Here is an 18,213-nt window from a genome sequence, read left to right as displayed (position 1 = left end):
ACAACCAGCAAAGTCTTTCAAGGGAGGATTTACAGTCACAGACCTTATCTGGCTTGGGAGGATTTACAGTCACAGACCTTATCTGGCTTGGAGAGCTGCCAGGCCGATCTCTGCAAAACTTGGCAAGGAGTCTCGGAGAGCCCCAAGCCAATGAAGCGAACTAATTGCCTCCTGCCTACTCCACTCCCCTTTCGCTCCTCTTTTATTTCCTCTGGGAAGTTTAGTTTAGTTTAGTTTTAGTTTTATTATTATTTATAGGCCGCCCTTTTCCCTGAGGGGACTCAGGGCGGCTTACAAAATATAGGGAGGGGGGTACAAAACAGTAAACATAAAACAATACATAAATAAAAATAGTACACAATATTCATTCATCATTCGGGTGGGGACAGATTACGATCTTTATCCCCAGGCCTGAGGGGATAGCCAGGTCTTGAGGGCTGTGCGGAAGGTCTGGACGGTGGTGAGGGTACGAATCTCCACGGGGAGATCGTTCCAAAGGGTCAGAGCTACTAATGAAAAGGCTCTCCTCCGTGTGGTTGCCAGTCAACACTGACTGGCGGATGGAACTCGGAGGAGGCCCAATCTGTGCGATCTAATAGGTCGCAAGGAGGTAATTGGCAGGAGGCGAATGGGGAAGGGCCATTCATCGTCCACCTGTGGCCTTCAACCCAAGTCAACCCCTGTTCTTTAGCTCTTCCCTTCGTCTGGCCACTCTGCGCATGCGCACACTGGGAACAGGCTCCCACTGTTCTTCTGCCTCACTGATGCCTGACTCTGAAGGCAGCTGATAACTGTCAGACGGCCCTGGCCCCCTCTCTGCCTCTGACACAGAGCCCCATCAGACTCCAGGACTGGCCCATGTTCCTCCCCAACCTCCTCACAGTCCAACTCCACTGCCAGCTCCGCCGTCCACCGACGGGCCATAACACTTGTACAGCCAAAAGCAGGACCTTCCAGTGATGGGAACAGAATTTAGGAATATACTAAACCATGCTTAATAAGGGGTCCTTGATGCTCCCCAAGCTTGGTTGTTTTCTTGCAGATGGTTCATTGCCCAAACTATGTACCATCATCACTGCTAGTGGTTAATAATGTCCAATAAGCAGGCAGCTCTTGCCTTCCAACCATGGAGATTTAACAAGGGGAGTCAAAACCCCTTGAAGGACTTTCCCCCACTGATGACTTAAAGAGCTCTCCATCCATCCTTGAGTGGGCCGAAACCCAAATCGAGGTGACGTTGGCCGGTCTTGATGCCAATTTCTCATTTTGCTCCGTTCTCTCTGTTGCCCATAACTTTAGTTCCTTGACTTCCCAAAGGAAAAACGGGGTAAAGCCTAACTGATTTCTCATGTAGCCATGAGGTTCCCCTTGCATTCTGCTGGCATAAAGGAGAAAATCGTTCCTTAACCCTGGAACAGCTCAAGGAAAGAACATAAGTATTTCCACGTGGAAACCACCTTCATGCTTGAGGTGGAGAAGAATGAAACTCTGTCGATTAGGCTGCTAGTTCTTAATAGAAACGGATTGTTCATATTATTCTGAAAAAGCAAAAAGCTTTGATTTGAGGTTAAGGCTTATTTGACTGCAACAGAGAGTCAAAAGTCAGTGCTGCTTATTTTTCTTTCTTTTTTTTAATCTTTCCTCACTCCTCTTTCTTTTCCTCCCCTCCTGCTTTTCTATTTATTTTGTATTTTATAACTCAATAAAAATGTTAATGATAAAAATAAAATAAAGCCTAGAACAGGTCAAGATGCCTTAAGCTTCTTTCACTTTATGGAGACCCAGAAGAAGATAAGATACAGCCAAGGGGTATTTTTTGCATTGTTGAGTGCAAATGGAGTCCAAGAAGAACACTTTCATCTTTGCAAGCAAACAGATATTTTAAACTTGAACTGTGATGCAAACTCACAAGCTCTTGAAAATAAAACTTCTCCTGGCAAAGGTGTCTAAAGTCTGTGAACATTCTCTCTGGCTGAGCAGTTGTACATTGTTAAAAGAAAGAAAGAAAGAAAGAAAGAAAGAAAGAAAGAAAGAAAGAAAGAAAGAAAGAAGGAAGGAAGGAAGGAAGGAAGGAAGGAAACCTCCAAAATATATATTTTCCTAAATAGGAAGGAAGGAAGGGAAAATTAAAATGAAGTCCTGGCAATGGAGTGTGTGTGTGTGTGTGTGTATTTTTGGGAGGGGTAAGTATGGTGCAAGCACATGCAACATCCCCACCTTGATCAAGATAGGAAAAGAATATTCCCTTGTCTTAAAAATTGCAAACTTTCCTTGCCGTCAACGCACTGAAAAGGTGGTTTTTCTCCCGGCAACTGAATTCTGAGAATTTCCTAAAGTTTGCTTAAAAAGCTCTGATTCACCCTATCATTTACAAGATCTAGAGAAATTTTCTTTCTTTCTCAACTCTGGGCTTTAAACTTTCCTTGCATCACACAGGGAGAACTGGCCATTTCTCTTGCAGGATTCATTGCAGAAGCGGAGGTGGGGGGGACGAGAAAGCAGGGGGCTGGGAATTAAAGATGAATGTCATAAGGTTGAAATCGAACAACAGATACAAAAGGACACACCTTAATTTTTCTCCCCACCTCCACAAAACTTTCGAAGGATCAAAACGATCCCTTCAGAGTCCAAGATTCCATTTTTGTGGGGATGCCTCGTGCAGACGGAAGTTGGGCTTTTCAGTTTTCAAAATTATGAAAAAAAGCATTTTTCAATATTTTTTTTAAAAAAGCAGCTAAACATGTGCTTTTTCCCAACTCGAGTATCTTTTTATTCAGCAAAATAGCAATAGCAATAGCAGTTAGAATTATATACCGCTTCATAGGGCTTTCAGCCCTCTCTAAGCGGTTTACAGAGTCAGCATATTGCCCCCAACAACAATCCGGGTCCTCATTTTACCCACCTCGGAAGGATGGAAGGCTGAGTCAACCTTGGGCCTGGTGGGATTTGAACAGCTGAACTGCAGAACTGCAGTCAACTGAAGTAGCCTGTAGTGCTGCATTTAACCACTGCGCCACCTCGGCCTCAGTTGTTATGCTTTATCCACCCAATATTGTCATCGGACTAAGAAAGATGATTTTTGCCAATCTCACTGGCCAGACTAACAATTAGGAAATTTCTCCTTATTCCTTTGGTTGCTTCTGTCCTTGTTTAGTTTCCATCTGTTGCTCCTTGTCCTGCCTCCTGGTGCTTTGAAAAATAAGTTGACCCTCTCTTCTTGGTGGCAGAACCTCAAATATTGGAACGCTGCTATCATGTCTCCCCTAGTCCTTTCCCCCCCCCCAACTTCCTAAAGCAGAGAGCTGGTAACTCATCTGGCTTCATGCTAAGTCAGGACTAATTACTAAGCTTCTAATCCAGCATTTTCCCCACCTCACCCTATCAGCTTTTGGGTGAGGAGGAGGAACTAGCTCAAAGCCACCTGACGGTCATTATCCCTAAGGCAGGACTAGAACTCATGACTTTTTAACCTGATGCCTCGAACTACTCGCCCAAACAGGTTCTCCGCAGTTCTAATTAGGTGGTTTAAATTTCCGTGCACCCACAACGGCCAATCTTTTTTTCTGGTGATAATGACATTGATTTTGGCGGCACAAGCATCGACATGCCAGGTTTAGCAGGTTCTAAATCCACAAGATCGAAGGGCAGGTTAAAATTACTTCCTTTTCCGAGAGAGGAGGAGGAGAGAAAGGAAAGGGGAGAGAAGGAAGCAAGAGGAAAAGAGAGGAAAGGAGGGAAGGGATAGAAAGAGAAGGAGAGAGGGTAGGAGGGGGAAGAGGAAGGGAAGAGCAGGGGAGAGGCAAGGGGAAAAAGAAAAGAGAGGAGGAAGGAAGGGAGGAAGTGGAGAAGGGAAGGAGGGAAGGGAGGGAGGGTAATATAAGATAGGTGTATGGGATGGTAAGAAAAGCAAGTGAAGCTTTTAATGAGCCGAGGTGGCGCAGTGGTTAAATGCAGCACTGCAGGCTACTTCAGCTGACTGCAGTTCTGCAGTTCGGCTGTTCAAATCTCACCGGCTCAGGGTTGACTCAGCCTTCCATCCTTCCGAGGTGGGTAAAATGAGGACCCGGATTGTTGTTGGGGGCAATATGCTGACTCTGTAAACTGCTTAGAGAGGGCTGAAAGCCCTATGAAGCGGTATATAAGTCTAACTGCTATTGCTATTGCTAAGCACATGATGATTTAATCATGCCACACCCAGATGAACTCCAGCTGACTTTTCTGGAAAAGTAGATCAAAAAGATGATTTTTAAAAAATTCTTTGGACTGGCATGCTTTGACTTTCTTTTGTTCTTTGCCTATTAAGGAACAGAAGAGACTAACGAGGTTCGAAGGGACCTCGGGAGGTCTTCTAGTCCAACCCCCTGCTCAAGCAGGAGAAGAGTGTCTATTTTAACCTTTTACAGGTGGGAAACAAACATGTAAAAGGGATAAAGGTAAATAAGAACCCTCACTATGGGAAAGTACACCTGTAACTATATATAAGGGGATAAAAAAAAATCTTTTTAAAGGAATTAAAAAAACTACTTCCCTTTCCTCTAAAGGGACTGCCTCCGCATTTGAGATTTCCTGCTCTGTTTTGCTCACAAGTCTCTTTTGCAAGCTGCATTCACTTCTCCTGCCTGGGCACACTCGCACACTCGCACACACCCTGAACACACACAAAGTGATGCCGAAGGGGGCAAAGGGAAGAAAAGGCTGCCAGTCTGTTTGTGTTTGATCAACACATCTAAAAGTAAAAAAAATAGTTTAAAAAAAAACCCAAGGTTATGAATCATCCCGAGATAAATGTATATCGGTCGTTGCAAGGGGACGAAATTTCCCAGCAATGGGAAGAGTTGTCACCAGACCTGATTGTCAATTTGTCTTCCTAGGGTCAGAGGTCTAGGGCCCACGTCATTTTTGTACCTAACGCAATCTGGATCTTTTTTCTTTTTTCTTTTTAACCAGATGACCTCTCACACAGGGACAGCAAGATTCTCCCAGCTTCTGCGCCAGAAGACAGGTGTGGAAACACCTGTTCGTCACTGTTGCTTTGAAAGCCCCCTTCCATTGAGGGGGGGGGTCCTAAGCACACATCTCGCCCCACTGACGATTTTGGGACTTTTTCTAACGTTCCCCACCCGGCGTGGGCTTGAGGCTTGTCTGGAGTACAGGCAGTCCTGGACTTTACGACCGCCACGGAGAGCAAAATGTATGTTGCTAAGCGAGTTTGGCCCCATTCCCTTTTACGATTTCGCTCGCCACGGTGGTGAAGCGAATCGTTGCAACGGTTAATATGCAAACAGGTTGTCCAGCGGGCCTGGCTTTCTCCCTTGATTTTGCCCACTAGAAATCCGCAAAAGGGGATCACGTGATCTCAGGGCGGCCGTCATAAATGCGAATCGGTTGGCAAGCCTCTGGATTTCGATCACGTGGCCGGGGGGGGGGGGGAAGGCTGCAGCAGTCCATAAGTGTGAAAAATGGTCCTGTCCCTTTTTTTTTCCAGTGAAAACTTTGAACAGCCACTAACTGAACTATTGTAAATCAAGGACTACCTGCATTGCAACCACTAAACCTTGGACTTGTTTTTAATCCCAGGGAACAGGGAGTTTTCCTGGGGGAAATGGGGAGGAAGGACATTTTCTTGGAACGGAAGGCCAAATATTTTGGGGGGGGGGGTCTTTGAAGAAAGAACAGGGAGAACACCCCCTCCTCCCTTCTTCCATTTACTAGCTGTGATATCCACAGACAGGGGGTCTTTCCAGAGATGTCTTGGCATATATTTCTGCACAAATCTACATCCAAAGGGATCCCCTTTCTTGCGCAAAGTAATCTACTTTCACTTCTCCACTTTGGAAATGTTCCACCAACAGGGTTTTTTGCTCCCCAATTCTTTAAAAAAAAAAAGATCCCTTGGGATCTCCAGCCTCCTCTCTTTATGGCCTTTTTTATTATTTATTTTTATTTATTTCGTCAAGCCTCTATTAGATAACATATAAACAAGTATAAACATGATTGTGAATACATGAAACGGATACGAATAAAAAGGAATATTAGGACAGGGATGGTAGGCACAGTGGTGCACTTATGCACGCCTATTATTATTATTTGCAACAACAAAATTGTATCACAGCGGCCAGTTGTTTCGCCGGATTTGGCATTGGTTACTAGTCGGGCCCCACCCAGGGGCCTAGGACGTCGTAACGTATTTTCATAATATGCGTGCAGATCCAAGCAGTGCGGCTTTTTGCATTTGACTGATGGTGATTTTGTCAATTTTTAACTGTTTTAAATGTAATTCCAGTCCTTTTGGAATAGCACCCAGTGTGCCAATTACCACTGGAATTACCACTGCTGGTTTGTGTCATAGTCGTTGAATTTCGATTTTAAAGTCCTGGTATTTTGTGATTATTATTATTATTATTATTATTATTATTATTATTATTATTATTTTTAGTTAATCTTTAGTGAGATTCACAGCCTTTGGGGCTGGTTGGTAGCTCAACAGCTTGAGTCCTAATCAAGGACCTAGGAACTGTTGTTGTTGTTGTTGTTGTTGTTGTTGTTATTTACTTTATTCATTAAACATGAAACTCAGCCAAGTGAACATTCAAAAATGCCTCACAAATACCATTGACTGGTGCTAATGGCTGATACGGTTTGCTGCCAACGTCCTGGGTATCAACCAAGGACCTTCTTAAAATATATCATGTTCCGAGCAGTGAGGTTTTTTGCAGTTCCGCTGGTGTTATTTATTGCAGGAAGCTGCAGTTTGTTGATGTATCTTATAAAATTCTTGGACATGGTGCCAAGTACCCCGATGACAATGGGTTATCATTCTTACATGCTTCATCCACTGCAGGTTGTTGTGGCCACAGCCAGAAAGCAAAGGCAGAGGTGATTCATTCTGATTTTGGGTGAGCAGTTCCACCTTCTAGACCTGAGCAAGCTACTCTTCTTCCATAACCTCCAGCAAAGGAATTAGCAATAAAAATTGAACCCAGCAGATTAAGTCAGTCTTGAGTCAGCCGTCAAATGAAACCACAGGAGTAAGTTAAATGGATTCAGAGCTGAGGCTGACAACAGCAGCTGCTGAAAAATGGGTCCAGATGTGCCAAGACTACATTAGCCATCATCCCCAGCTAGGAAACGTACAGTAAGTTATCTGGGCTGGAAAAGCTGAAGAAGAGTCTTGATTCGGGAGTAAAATCTTTCCCAACCTAAAATGGATAGCAGTGCCAAAACTAATTTTTTTTGCAGCTGACTCTACATTGTTTTTGGTCATAAACTCCCGGCCAGTCCCGATTGAAGGCAAACCGGTTTAATTCAATTGTTCCAATCCACTTTAAACAAGCGCCGGGCACCCATTCCCGCTTTATGCCCCTAATCCTCCGCCTGCTGGCACCCTCCAAAATCCAGATCTGCGGAGATCCCACAGAAACTAGGTGGTCCAAGCTCTGGTGGGTATATCAGAGACGGGACTTTCTGCCTTTAGGGCAGAGCAAGCGCGAGGGACACGGGTGGATGCATCCGCACGTGCGTTCGCTGCCTCTGCTGGGGAATCCTGGCTCCGCAGGAGGCCTCGGGGCAATCGGAGGATGAAATGGGACGCCGAGGATGCCGAAGCAGACTCTTGGCTCCCCGGCCGTCCGCAGTTCAGCCCGGAATTCAACCCCGAGACGGGAAGAGTTGGGGTTCCCCCCCCCCCCCCACACGCCAAAGAAACTGCGAAATTGTAGCCCGCTGCCAAATTCCAAGAGGCTGAATTTGGTTTGAGAAAGCGGGGCAGACAGGACCGCGTGGGATCCCGGCCGGGAGGAGGGAGAGACCCCGACGCGCGTCTCTTCAACCGAAGGTGTCTCCCGGGGAAAGAAGCGGAGAGGAGTCGGTCGGGCGCGGCGTGTGTTGGCATGCGTGGCGGTGGGCAGCGTGGAAACGCGGGGTCTGCCTCTGGCAGGAAAGCCTCGCGGGACCCCCAGCAGGACTTTCCCCCCGCCCCGCCGTCCTCCCGGCTTGTCTTCTCGAGATCTGCCCCGGGAAAGCCGCCTGCTCACCTGGTCAGGTGCGATCCCGGAGCCGCCGCCGTTGCTGCTGCTGCCGCCGCTGTCACAGCCGCCCTGGACTGCCAGCCGCCCCGTGGCCGCTGTCCGAGGAGCCAGCTGTGGGGGGCGTGGCCGGAAATCCCCCTCATTTGCATGCCACCTGCGCGCGACCCCCCCCCCCCCCTCCTGCCCGCTCCGGCTGTATAAGGACCGAGCGCTTCTCTGGGCGCCGGTATTGCGCTCCGAGCTCCATAGAAGGCACAGGCGAACCCTTGCGAGGTAAGGCTGCCCGGTGGTTGTTGCCGGCAAGCCGGGAGGGGCTGGAGTCAGGCTGGAGACCCAAAGCCTTTCCTCCCCTCCGGCCACCTGGTCCCTTAGAGAGGAAGAGGGAGAAAGAGAAAAAGATGGAAAGAGAGAGAAAGAGAGAGAGAGAAAGATGGGAAGAGAGAGAAGGAAAGAGAGAGAGAAAAGATGGAAAGAGAGAGAAAGAGAGAGAGAAAGAGGGAAAGAGAGAGGATGAGATAGAAAGAGGGAAAGAAGGAAAGAGAGAGAGAAAAAGAGGGAAAGAAAAAGAGGGAAAGCGAGAGAGAGAAAGAAAAAGATGAGAAGAAAGAGAATGAGGTAGAGGGAAAGAGGGAAGGAGAGAGAATATGATGGAAAGAAAGAAAGAGGGAAAGAAAGAAAGAGAGAGAGAAAAAGATGAGAAGAAAGAGAATGAGATAGAGGGAAAGAGGGAAGGAGAGAGAAAAGAGGGAAAGAGAAAGAAAGAGGGAAAGAAAGAGAGAGAAAGAAAAAGATGAGAAGAAAGAGAATGAGATAGAACCAAGGAAAGAGGGAAAGAGAGCCGCACGCCCTTGGTGCATGTGAAGAGTGCTTCTATCCTCTGCCAGCCATCATCTCCGCAGCCTCCAGTCCCGGCCCGATCTCTTCTTTCCCAAAGCCCCCGGCTGGGCTGAGACTGCTGCGGATGGACGGCCGGTCCCACCCGACGGCCGGGGAGCTCTCCCGACGGTCCCCACGGAGGCGGCCGGCAGACGGGGGCATTCAGCAATCCAATCGGTCCCTTGTAGCCCCTTCCCGCTCCGGATTTCCTTCTCCCTCGGCTCCCCTCGCTTCGGAAAGGAAAAAAAAAAGCTAGCTTGCAGGGGAAAGGGGCTTCTTTGGCTGTAGCAGCGCCTGCGGAACGCCTGGAGACCAGGCGGAGGAGAGTTGGGAGCAGATTGAAAACCTGGACCCTACCTGGGGTTTGGGGGACTTCAGCTAACCCCCCAAAACTTCTTTGAAGTTCAGAAACTCCTCATCCTTTGCCAGGACCCCCCCCCGCCAGCTTCTGCCCAAGTTTCGCTGACCTTCCCCCCATCCAGACGACCCCAGCTGACCCCCTTCTCGTCTCTTTCCCCAGATCCGCAGCAACCATGACCTTCTTTGACGGCATCTACCCCTTCTACCCCCAATCCGAGAAGCCCTTTGTCTTTGATGTGGACCTTATCATTGTCATCATCGTCTTTCTGGTCATCGCCTTCAGCTTCTTGCTTATCCTGCCAGGAATTCGAGGCAGAGCGGTGAGTTAGCCATTCCCAGGCGGGTTTCGAACCTGCGCGGGGGGGACGAAGCGTCCGGGGGACCCCTTTCCCCAACCGCGTTTTTAGCCCCGCAGGAGGGAAGAGCTGGCACGCTCAACTCTTGAACGTTCGCCTGGATTCAGCAGGGGGGCAAGTTTAGTTAGTATATAAATCGTGCAAATTCGGGCAATCGTTTGTTGGTTTAGGATTGCGTGTATTGAGTGATTAAAGGGACCATTGTAAGTGTGTGTGTGTGTGTGTGTGTGTGTGTGTGTGTGTGATTGCACCCCATTGCAAATGTGGGGGGTTGCAAATGTCGGGGTGTGTGTGTTGCAGAGAGGAATTTTGAGGGGGGGGCAGACAGCTTCTACATTCGATAAATAAATTAAATAAAACAAAGGCTAACTCTGGGAAACTTGACTGGCCACGAGGAATTTGCTTTCCTTAGAACAATCTGTAACATAATTTAAAAGGGGTGTGTGTGTGTGTGTGTGTGTGTGTGTGTGAGAGAGAGAGAGAGCGAGAGAGCGAGAGAGAGAGAGAGCGAGAGCGAGAGAGAGAGAGAGAGAGAGAGAGAGAGAGAGAGAGAGAGAATGAGAATGGATGTGTTTTTCCAGCAAGAATTTGTATTTTTTTTTTTAGAGAGACATTTTTTTTTGGCTCAGTGGCTAAGTCGCCGAGCTTGTCCATCAGAAAGGTCGGCAGTTCGAATCCCTAGCGCCGCGTAACGGAGCGAGCTCCCGTGACTTGTCCCAGCTTCTGCCAACCTAGCAGTTTGAAAGCACATAAGAATGCAAGTAGAAAAATAGGGACCACCTTTGGTGGGAAGGGAACAGTGTTCCGTGCGCCTTTGGCGTTGAGTCATGCCGGCCACATGACCACGGAGACGTCTTCGGACAGCGCTGGCTCTTCGGCTTTGAAGCGGAGATGAGCACCGCCCCCTGGAGTCGGGAACGACTAGCTAGCACATATGTGCGAGGGGAACCTTTAACTTTTTATTTATTTCTTCTTGTGGGGTAGAGTCCTCTTAAAAAGCCAGTGCATTGCTTGCTTTAACATCAAATGTAGAAATCTTCCAAGTTTTTTTCCTGCCCCCATGAAGTGGTTTTTAAGGCAGCAGATCAAAACCACAAACAAGTATAATTGCCAGGATTGGGGTGGGGAAAATACAGAGGAAGCTCTATGAAAAGAGAGTTAAATGGGGATTAGGGCTCTAGATGGGGCAAGGGAGAGCTTTTGCGAACAAAAATGATGGCTTAGCGTGAAGCATCAAAAGTAAGACATTTCCCCCCCTCTTTTAGAGAATTGGAGGGCGGCGGGGGGGAAGCTGTTGTTACATGTTGATAGAGAAACCAGGATCTGTTCCAGTCGATTCCTAAATGGAATCCTGGGAAATCAAACATAGATCGAGATTCCCTTTGCTGTACCGGGCATTTCAAAAACGGGATTTCTTGAATTTTTATCCCACTGATCCTTGGAGTGCTCAGAAATGTGTATGCTCTCCTTTCACGCTGCCCCACCTCCCAAAACGACAGCCCTGTGAGGTAGGTTGGGACTGGGAGAGAGTGACTGGCCTCAACTCCCCCCATGAGCGAGTAGAGAGTCGAAGGTGACTTTTGTGCTTTGCGATCCCTTCGTCTGATCCCTCCCTCATCTCTTTGTCAACAGAGGCTGTTTTGGCTTCTACGGGTCATCTCAAGCCTCTTCATTGGCGGAGTCATTGTCGGTAAGTCCTGGTTTCCTTCTTTTTTAAAAAAAATCCCTATCTGAATTCTGATCTTAATTTGGTCATCATGCTACAAAAATGACATTGAGGCCAGTGGTGAAATTCATTTTTTTAAATTACCGGTTCTGTGGGCGTGGCCTGGTGGGCGTGGTGTGGCCTGGTGGGCGTGGCAGGGGAAGGATACTGCCAAATCTCCATTCCCTCCCCACTCCAGGGGAAGGATACTGCAAAATACCCATTCCTTCCCCACTCCAGGGGAAGGATACTGCAAAATACCCATTTCCTCCCCACTCCAGGGGAAGGATACTGCCAAATCTCCATTCCCTCTTCACTCCAGGGGAAGGATACTGTAAAATCTCCATTCCCTCCCCACTCCAGGGGAAGGATACTGTAAAATCTCCATTCCCTCCCCACTCCAGGGGAAGGATACTGCAAAATACCCATTCCTTCCCCACTCCAGGGGAAGGATACTGCAAAATCCCCATTTCCTCTTCACTCCAGGGGAAGGATACTGTAAAATCTCCATTCCCTCCCCACTCCAGGGGAAGGATACTGTAAAATCTCCATTCCCTCCCCACTCCAGGGGAAGGATACTGTAAAATCTCCATTCCTTCCCCACGCCAGGGGAAGGATACTGCAAAATCCCCATTCCCTCCCCACTCTGGGGCCAGCTAGAGGTGGCATTTGCCGGTTCTCCAAACTACTCAAAATTTCTGCTACAGGTTCTCCAGAACCTGTCAGAAACTGCTGAATTTCACCCCTGGTTGAGACCCCCTAGGAAGAGTGCAGAGAAGAGCAACAAAGATGATTAGGGGAGCAGAGGATAAAACATATGAAGTTTGTGTGTCAAGTTTAATGGAAACAAGGACTAGGGTTGATATGGTAGCAGCCTCCCAGTACTTGAGGGGCTGCCCCAAAGAAGGAGGGGGACAAGCTATTCTCCAAAGCCCCTGAGGGCAGGACAAGAAGCAATGGGTGGAAACTAATCAAGGAGAGAAAGAACCTAGAACTAAGGAGGAATTTCCTGCCAGTTAGAAAAAACGAATCAGTCGAAGGACTTGTTCCTAGAAATTGTTTAAGAGTTGGGGACTTCCAGAATTCCCCAGCCATCATGATGTAAAGTAGACCCTGATGTAGGGTCTCCTGCTTGAGCAGGGGGTTGCACTAGAAGACCTTGAAGGTCCCTTCCAACCTTGTTATTCTGTTCTATTCCCCCAAAGCACCTTTGTGTGCAGGACAAGAATTAATAAATGGGAACTAATCAAGGAGAGAAGCGACCTAGAACTAAAGAGAAATTTCCTGACAGTGAGAACAATTAACCAGTGGAATGATTTGCCTCCAGAAGTTGTGAATGCTCCAACACTGGACGTCTTTAAGAAGATGTTGGATAGCCATTTGTCTGAAGTAGTGTCCTGCTTAACCAGGGGGTTGGACTAGAAGACCTCCAAGGTCCCTTCCAACTCTGTCATTCTGGATTCTGGATTGGTCTTCTGGGTGGTACATGGTAGCCCTTTCCCCTGGTGCTCAGTAGTCCCAAGCCTTGGCTTCCTACGGAAGAATTCTCGGAAGGTGAGAAGGTGGACTAAGGATGGGCCTTAAAATCCTGTCCTTCTCGGCTACTCCCTTCCTGAGATTCATGGAGAGGTTTCTGTCTTTTGCAGCTGTCCACTTCTCCTCCGACTGGGCAAGTGGCACCGTGACAGCCAACACCACCTACAAATCCTTCAGCTCCACCATGGTCCACGCAGACATCGGGCTTCACGTGGGCTTGTCGGGAGTCAACATCACCCTGCTTGGTGAGTTGGCAGGGCTGCCCAGAGGAGGAGCTGGGAGCCAGCCGGGGTTAGAGATGAGGAGGGGGGAGTTGGATGCCGTGATGGGCAGGGGCAGCCACCTCGGGAGACAGGAGGGAGAGCCGCAGGTGGGGCAACCAGGGTGAAAAGAGCCTACAGAAGGAGGGAGGGCACGGGAAGCCCTGGTGGTGCTTCTAGTCCAGATTATCTGGCAGGGAGGAGAGATGCCCATCTCTGCTCATTGGAAGGGCAAGCAAGAATGGGGCTGGGGGGTTGGGGGGGGTGATGCTTTTCTTGTGGGAAGCCTGTAGGATGCTGAAGTCGGAGAAAGGAGAAGAGCTAAAGCATGCAGTAGTTATAGAGAGGGAAGAAGAGGCTGGACTTCCCTCCTCTCTCCCTTCTTTCTTTCCTTTCTTTCCTTCTTTCTTTTCCCTTCCTTCCCTTCCTCCCTCCTCTCTCCTTTCTTTTTTTCCTTCTTTCCTTCCTTTTTTCTTTTCCCTTCCTTCCTTCCCTCCCTCCTCTCCCCTTTCTTTCTTTCCTTCCTTCTTTCTTTCACCTCCTTCCCTCCCTCTTTCCTTCCCTCCCTCCCCTCTCTCTCCTTTCTTTCTTTCTTTTGCCTCCCTCCTTCCTTCCCTCCCTCCCTTCTCTCTTCTTTCTTTCTTTCCTTCCTTCCTTCCTTCTTTTTCCTTCCCTCCCTCCTCTCTCCCTTCTTTCTTTCCTATCTTTCCTTCTTTCTTTTCCCTTCCTTCCCTTCCTCCCTCCTCTCTCCTTTCTTTTTTCCTTCTTTCCTTCCTTCTTTCTTTTCCCTTCCTTCCCTCCCTCCTCTCTCCTTTCTTTCTTTCTTTCTTTCTTTCCTTCCTTCTTTCTTTCACCTCCTTCCCTCCCTCCTTCCTTCCCTCCCTCCCTTCTCTCTCCTTTCTTTCTTTCTTTCTTTCTTTCTTTCCTTCCTTCCTTCTTTCTTTTGCCTCCTTCCCTCCCTCCTTCCTTCCCTCCCTCCCTTCTCTCTTCTTTCTTTCTTTCTTCCTTCCTTTCTTTCCTTCCTTCCTTCTTTTTCCTTCCCTCCCTCCTCTCTCCCTTTTCTTTCTTTCCTTTCTTTCCTTCTTTCTTTTCCTTTCCTTCCCTTCCTCCCTCCTCTCTCCTTTCTTTTTTCCTTCCTTCTTTCTTTTTCCTCTCTCCCTCCCTCCTTCCTTCCCTCCCTTCTCTCTTCTTTCTTTCTTTCCTTCTTCTTCCTTCTCTCCCTCCTCTCTCCCTTTTCTTTCTTTCCTTCTTTTTCTTTCCTTCCTTTCTTCCCTCCCTCCCTCCCTCACTCTCCCTCCTTTCTTTTTTCTTTCCCTCCTTCCTTTTCTTCTCTCCTTTCTCCTTCCTTCCTTCCTTCCTCCCTCCCTCCCTCCCTCCCTCCCTCCCTCCCCTCTTTCTCTTCTTTCCAAAGGCCTGATTCACTTGCTTAGCAGGGCATTCAGAGATTTTGTCCAAGAGCTTCTGAAGTTGAGAGAAGGAGATGGAGCAGAAGCTGTCAATGGCCCATCCTCTTCCTGGTCCCAGGGAGGTCAGGATCTGCAAGCTCTCCCATGCCGGAGATTGTGGCCCTTGTGGGTGATTAGAGGAAGCAACAGCTTCTGCAATGATTGGAGCCTGGTAGCCCTAGCTCAGGGATGGAGATAAGCCACCCTGAAGCTCCAATGGGAAGATAGCTCACCCGTGGGCCTCCGGGGTCCTTCTAGCCCTTTCCAGTTCTCAATCCTCTCCCTCTTCAGTGGCTCACCAACGTTGCCTTTTTGCAGGAAAACCCGTGGAGCAGCTCAACGAAACCATCAATTACAATGAAGAGTTCTCCTGGCGGTTCGGCTCCGACTACGACAAAGAGTTCGAAGAGGGGCTGCAACGGGGGTTGCCCAGCCCCATCCTGTACGTGGCAGAGAAGTTCACCGACCACAGCCCCTGCGGCATGAACAACCTCTACCGCATAGCGGGTCACTACGCTTCTGCGACCCTCTGGTAAGGGGGCTTGGGTCTCTCAAAGATGGATTCATCCAGGCAGATGGGCTTTGGGCTCAGGGCAGTGGTGGGTTTCAAATTTTTTTCGAACCTACTCTGTGGGTGTGGCCTCCTTTGTGGGAGTGGCTTGCTGGCCATGTGACCTGGTGGGAGTGGCTTGCCGGCCATGTGTTCTCTCTCTCTCTCTCTCTCTCTCTCTCTCTTTCCTTCCTTTTGGGTCTCTGTCCCTTTTTCCTTTTTTTCTTTCATCTCTCTCTCACTTTTTCTTTCTTTTCTTTTTTCTTTCTTCCTTTCTTTCTCTTTCTCTTTCTCTCTCTGTGTGAGTCTGTCTGCGTGTGTGTATGTGTGTGTGTGTGTCAGTGGTGGGTTTCAAAAAAATTTGGAACCTCTTCTGTAGGTGTGGCCTGCTTTCCGGGTTCACTGGTGGAACCTCTTCTAACCGGTTCGGTAGATTTGATGAACCGGTTCTACCGAACTGGTGCGAACTGGTAGGAAACCACCTCTGGCTCAGGGCTAATGTGGGGGCAGCGGGCGAGGGCAACATAGAACCCCCCAAGGAAACAATCAACTCCCTTGCGTTTTCAACATACCTTGATGATGCCGGGGGGGGGGGGAGGGATTTGAAAACCAGTGGACAGAGAATCAGGTGGGCAAATACCATATTTTTTGGAGTATAAGATGCATCTTCCCCCCCCAAAAAAGAGGGTGAAAATTTGGGTGCGTTTTATACACTGAATGTAGCCCCACCCACCGACCCACCGGCCCCAACCCTTTTCGCCTCTGCCTCCCAGTAATTTACCTCTTGGCAGCAAACAGAAGCTGCAATAGGTTTTAATAATCCCTGCAGCCTGAAACAGCTGATGATCGGGAGAAATTGAAAGTGAAACTTGCTGTTTGCTCCAGGAGGCAAATTGTTGGGCGACAGAGTTAGATTTTTTTCCCCCTTGTGCTAATCAGACTGTTTGCTGCAAGGAGATAAGTCAACAACTCTAAATGCCTATAGAATGTTCAAATGATTAGACTTATTCTTTAAAGACTGCTTTATTATTGTTCTAGACAGCTTAAGGAAACGAAGAAGCTTTTAAAAATAAATGCTTGATCTGAAGAGGCCCAGTGCTAGTGTATCTTCTTTTAAAGAGCAGATAACAACTATACTTCCAGAAAGCACATCAATTTTAACAGCATCTGTACAAGTATAGACTGACCGTGTATATTATCTGTACTGTTTGCTGTTTGTTGCAAGGAGGCAAATTGCTGGGAGGCAGAGGCAAATTTCCCCCCCCCCCCCAATTGTGTTCCTTCCCAAAAGCTAGGTGAGTCTTATACTTCGGAGCGTCTTATACTCGAAAAATATGATAATTCTACGCAAGCCTATCTCCATCAGAAGTCCACTTGAACCCCAGTCCTCCTCTGCCCGCTGCCCCTAACTCTCCATGTGTCTTTATCTTTTGCAACTGCAGGGTGGCTTTCTGTGCGTGGCTCATCTCCAACATGCTCTTCTCCATGCCGGTCCCAGTTTATGGCGGCTTCATGCTTCTCGTCACGGGAGCCTTCCTCATCTTCGCCCTCCTGTCCTTCTCCACGGGGAGGGACGCCTGGTGTGCCATCCAGTTTGGCTTGGCATCCCTGAAGCTGGCCTACGGGGCCTCGTTCTGGCTCACTCTGGCCACAGGTGAGTGTCCCAAAGGGCTTTGCGAAGACATTTCAATCCTGGCCATTCCTCTCCATGCAATTACGTCATCCATGGAACTCACACAGCCATCGGTGGTTTCTTGAGGTTGACCTTGTGAGTTAGGCTGAGTAGACCATCTGGGACGCAGTGGCTCAGTGGCTAAGATGCTGAAGCTTGTCGGTCAGAAAGGTCGGCAGGCTGGCAGTTTGAATCCCTAGCGCCGCCTAACAGAGTGAGTTCCCACTACTTGTCCCAGCTTCTGCCAACCTAGTTGTTGTAGAAAAAACAGGACACGCAAGCCAGCTCTTCAGGGAAGGAATAGTTTATTTGCGCAGGTTCATAGCAAAGAAGAAATGGCCTGAACAACAGCAGTTAAAATCCAAGTAGAAAAATAGGGACCACCTTTAGTGGGAAAGTAACAGCATTCCATGCACCTTCGGCATTTAATCAGGCTGGCCACATGACTACAGAGATGTCTTTGGAGAAGCGCTGGTTCTTTGGCTTTAAAACGGAGATGAGCACCGCCCCCTAGAGTGTGGAACGACTAGCACATATGTGCGAGGGGATCATTTACCTTCAGACAACCTGTCTTCTTTGGGACAGTCTCCTTTGGGGGGGGTATCTACCTGGAGCAGGGGTCTCTCTACAGGTTGTGGCCAAGAATGTCAAAGGGCCAGCCACGAGGGTGTGACCCAAGCAGTGCTAATTTTTGACGTCCATCACAACAGGCTGGGTACACACAACTCCCAAAGCAAGCCATTCTCATAACTCTTAAGCAAGGTTTAATTTAACCAGAGTCAGCAAGTGGTGCAAATAGCCTAGTTAATCTTTTGCCCTGGACTGTATCGAGTATCGGCTACAAGCACATGTATTTATTTATTTAGTTTATCACTCATGCACAAGATAACAGGAATAAGAATAAACATGAATAAGAACAGAGGAAGTGGGTTACCAATAAACGGGGCCAGTAGGACAGGGATGGTGGGCACGCTGGTGCACATATGCACCCCACCCTTCATGGACCTCTTAGGAATGGGGTGAGGTCAACAGTGGACAGTTTAAGGTTAAAGTTTTGCGAGTTTGAGGATGTAACAATGGAGTCAGGTAGAGCATTCCAGGCGTTGACCACTCTGTTGCTGAAGTCGTATTTTCTGCAGATGAGTTTTTGTATTGGGAAGCAAAGCTGAGTGGTGTTTTTTGGGGTGCCCCTATTTAATGCTACCGGTCTCCTTCTCTTCCAGGGCTCTTCTGCTTCCTCGTTGGCCTGGTGGTGATCGCCCTGCACTTTATCCAGCCCAACCTTCTGAAAGCATTCTTTGACTTGGCTGAGGATGAAGAGGACGACGAAGGCCTGCTGAGCGAGGTGTACATCAACAGCTACTTCCACCAGACCCAGACCCTTTCCTCTCAACCCGATTTCAAACTGAACATCAAGAACAGCTAA

General features: G+C 48.3%; 1 protein-coding gene across 1 annotated transcript; it reads left to right on the top strand.

Moving 5' to 3' along the window:
* Nucleotides 1-9,436: 9,436 nt before the first annotated feature.
* On the top strand, nt 9,437-18,213 carry DUOXA2 (dual oxidase maturation factor 2). The gene is made up of 6 exons (XM_032233125.1): nt 9,437-9,583; nt 11,252-11,309; nt 12,971-13,105; nt 14,884-15,097; nt 16,558-16,769; nt 18,011-18,213. The coding sequence occupies exons 1-6, from the start codon at nt 9,437-9,439 to the stop codon at nt 18,211-18,213; spliced, it is 969 nt and encodes a 322-aa protein (XP_032089016.1).

The sequence above is a fragment of the Thamnophis elegans genome, chromosome 16, assembly GCF_009769535.1.
Source record: "Thamnophis elegans isolate rThaEle1 chromosome 16, rThaEle1.pri, whole genome shotgun sequence".
NCBI classification, from domain to species: Eukaryota; Metazoa; Chordata; class Lepidosauria; order Squamata; family Colubridae; genus Thamnophis; species Thamnophis elegans.
This window is presented reverse-complemented; position numbering and strand designations above follow the sequence as displayed.

What these genes read in the sequence shown, in the direction of transcription:
- DUOXA2 (XM_032233125.1), top strand. Translation starts at nt 9,437, where the DNA reads ATGACCTTCTTTGACGGCATCTACCCCTTCTACCCCCAATCCGAGAAG. An exon ending in TACGCTTCTGCGACCCTCTG is followed by an intron (nt 15,098 to 16,557) that starts GTAAGGGGGCTT and finishes TTGCAACTGCAG; the next exon opens with GGTGGCTTTCTGTGCGTGGC. An exon ending in CTGGCTCACTCTGGCCACAG is followed by an intron (nt 16,770 to 18,010) that starts GTGAGTGTCCCA and finishes CTTCTCTTCCAG; the next exon opens with GGCTCTTCTGCTTCCTCGTT.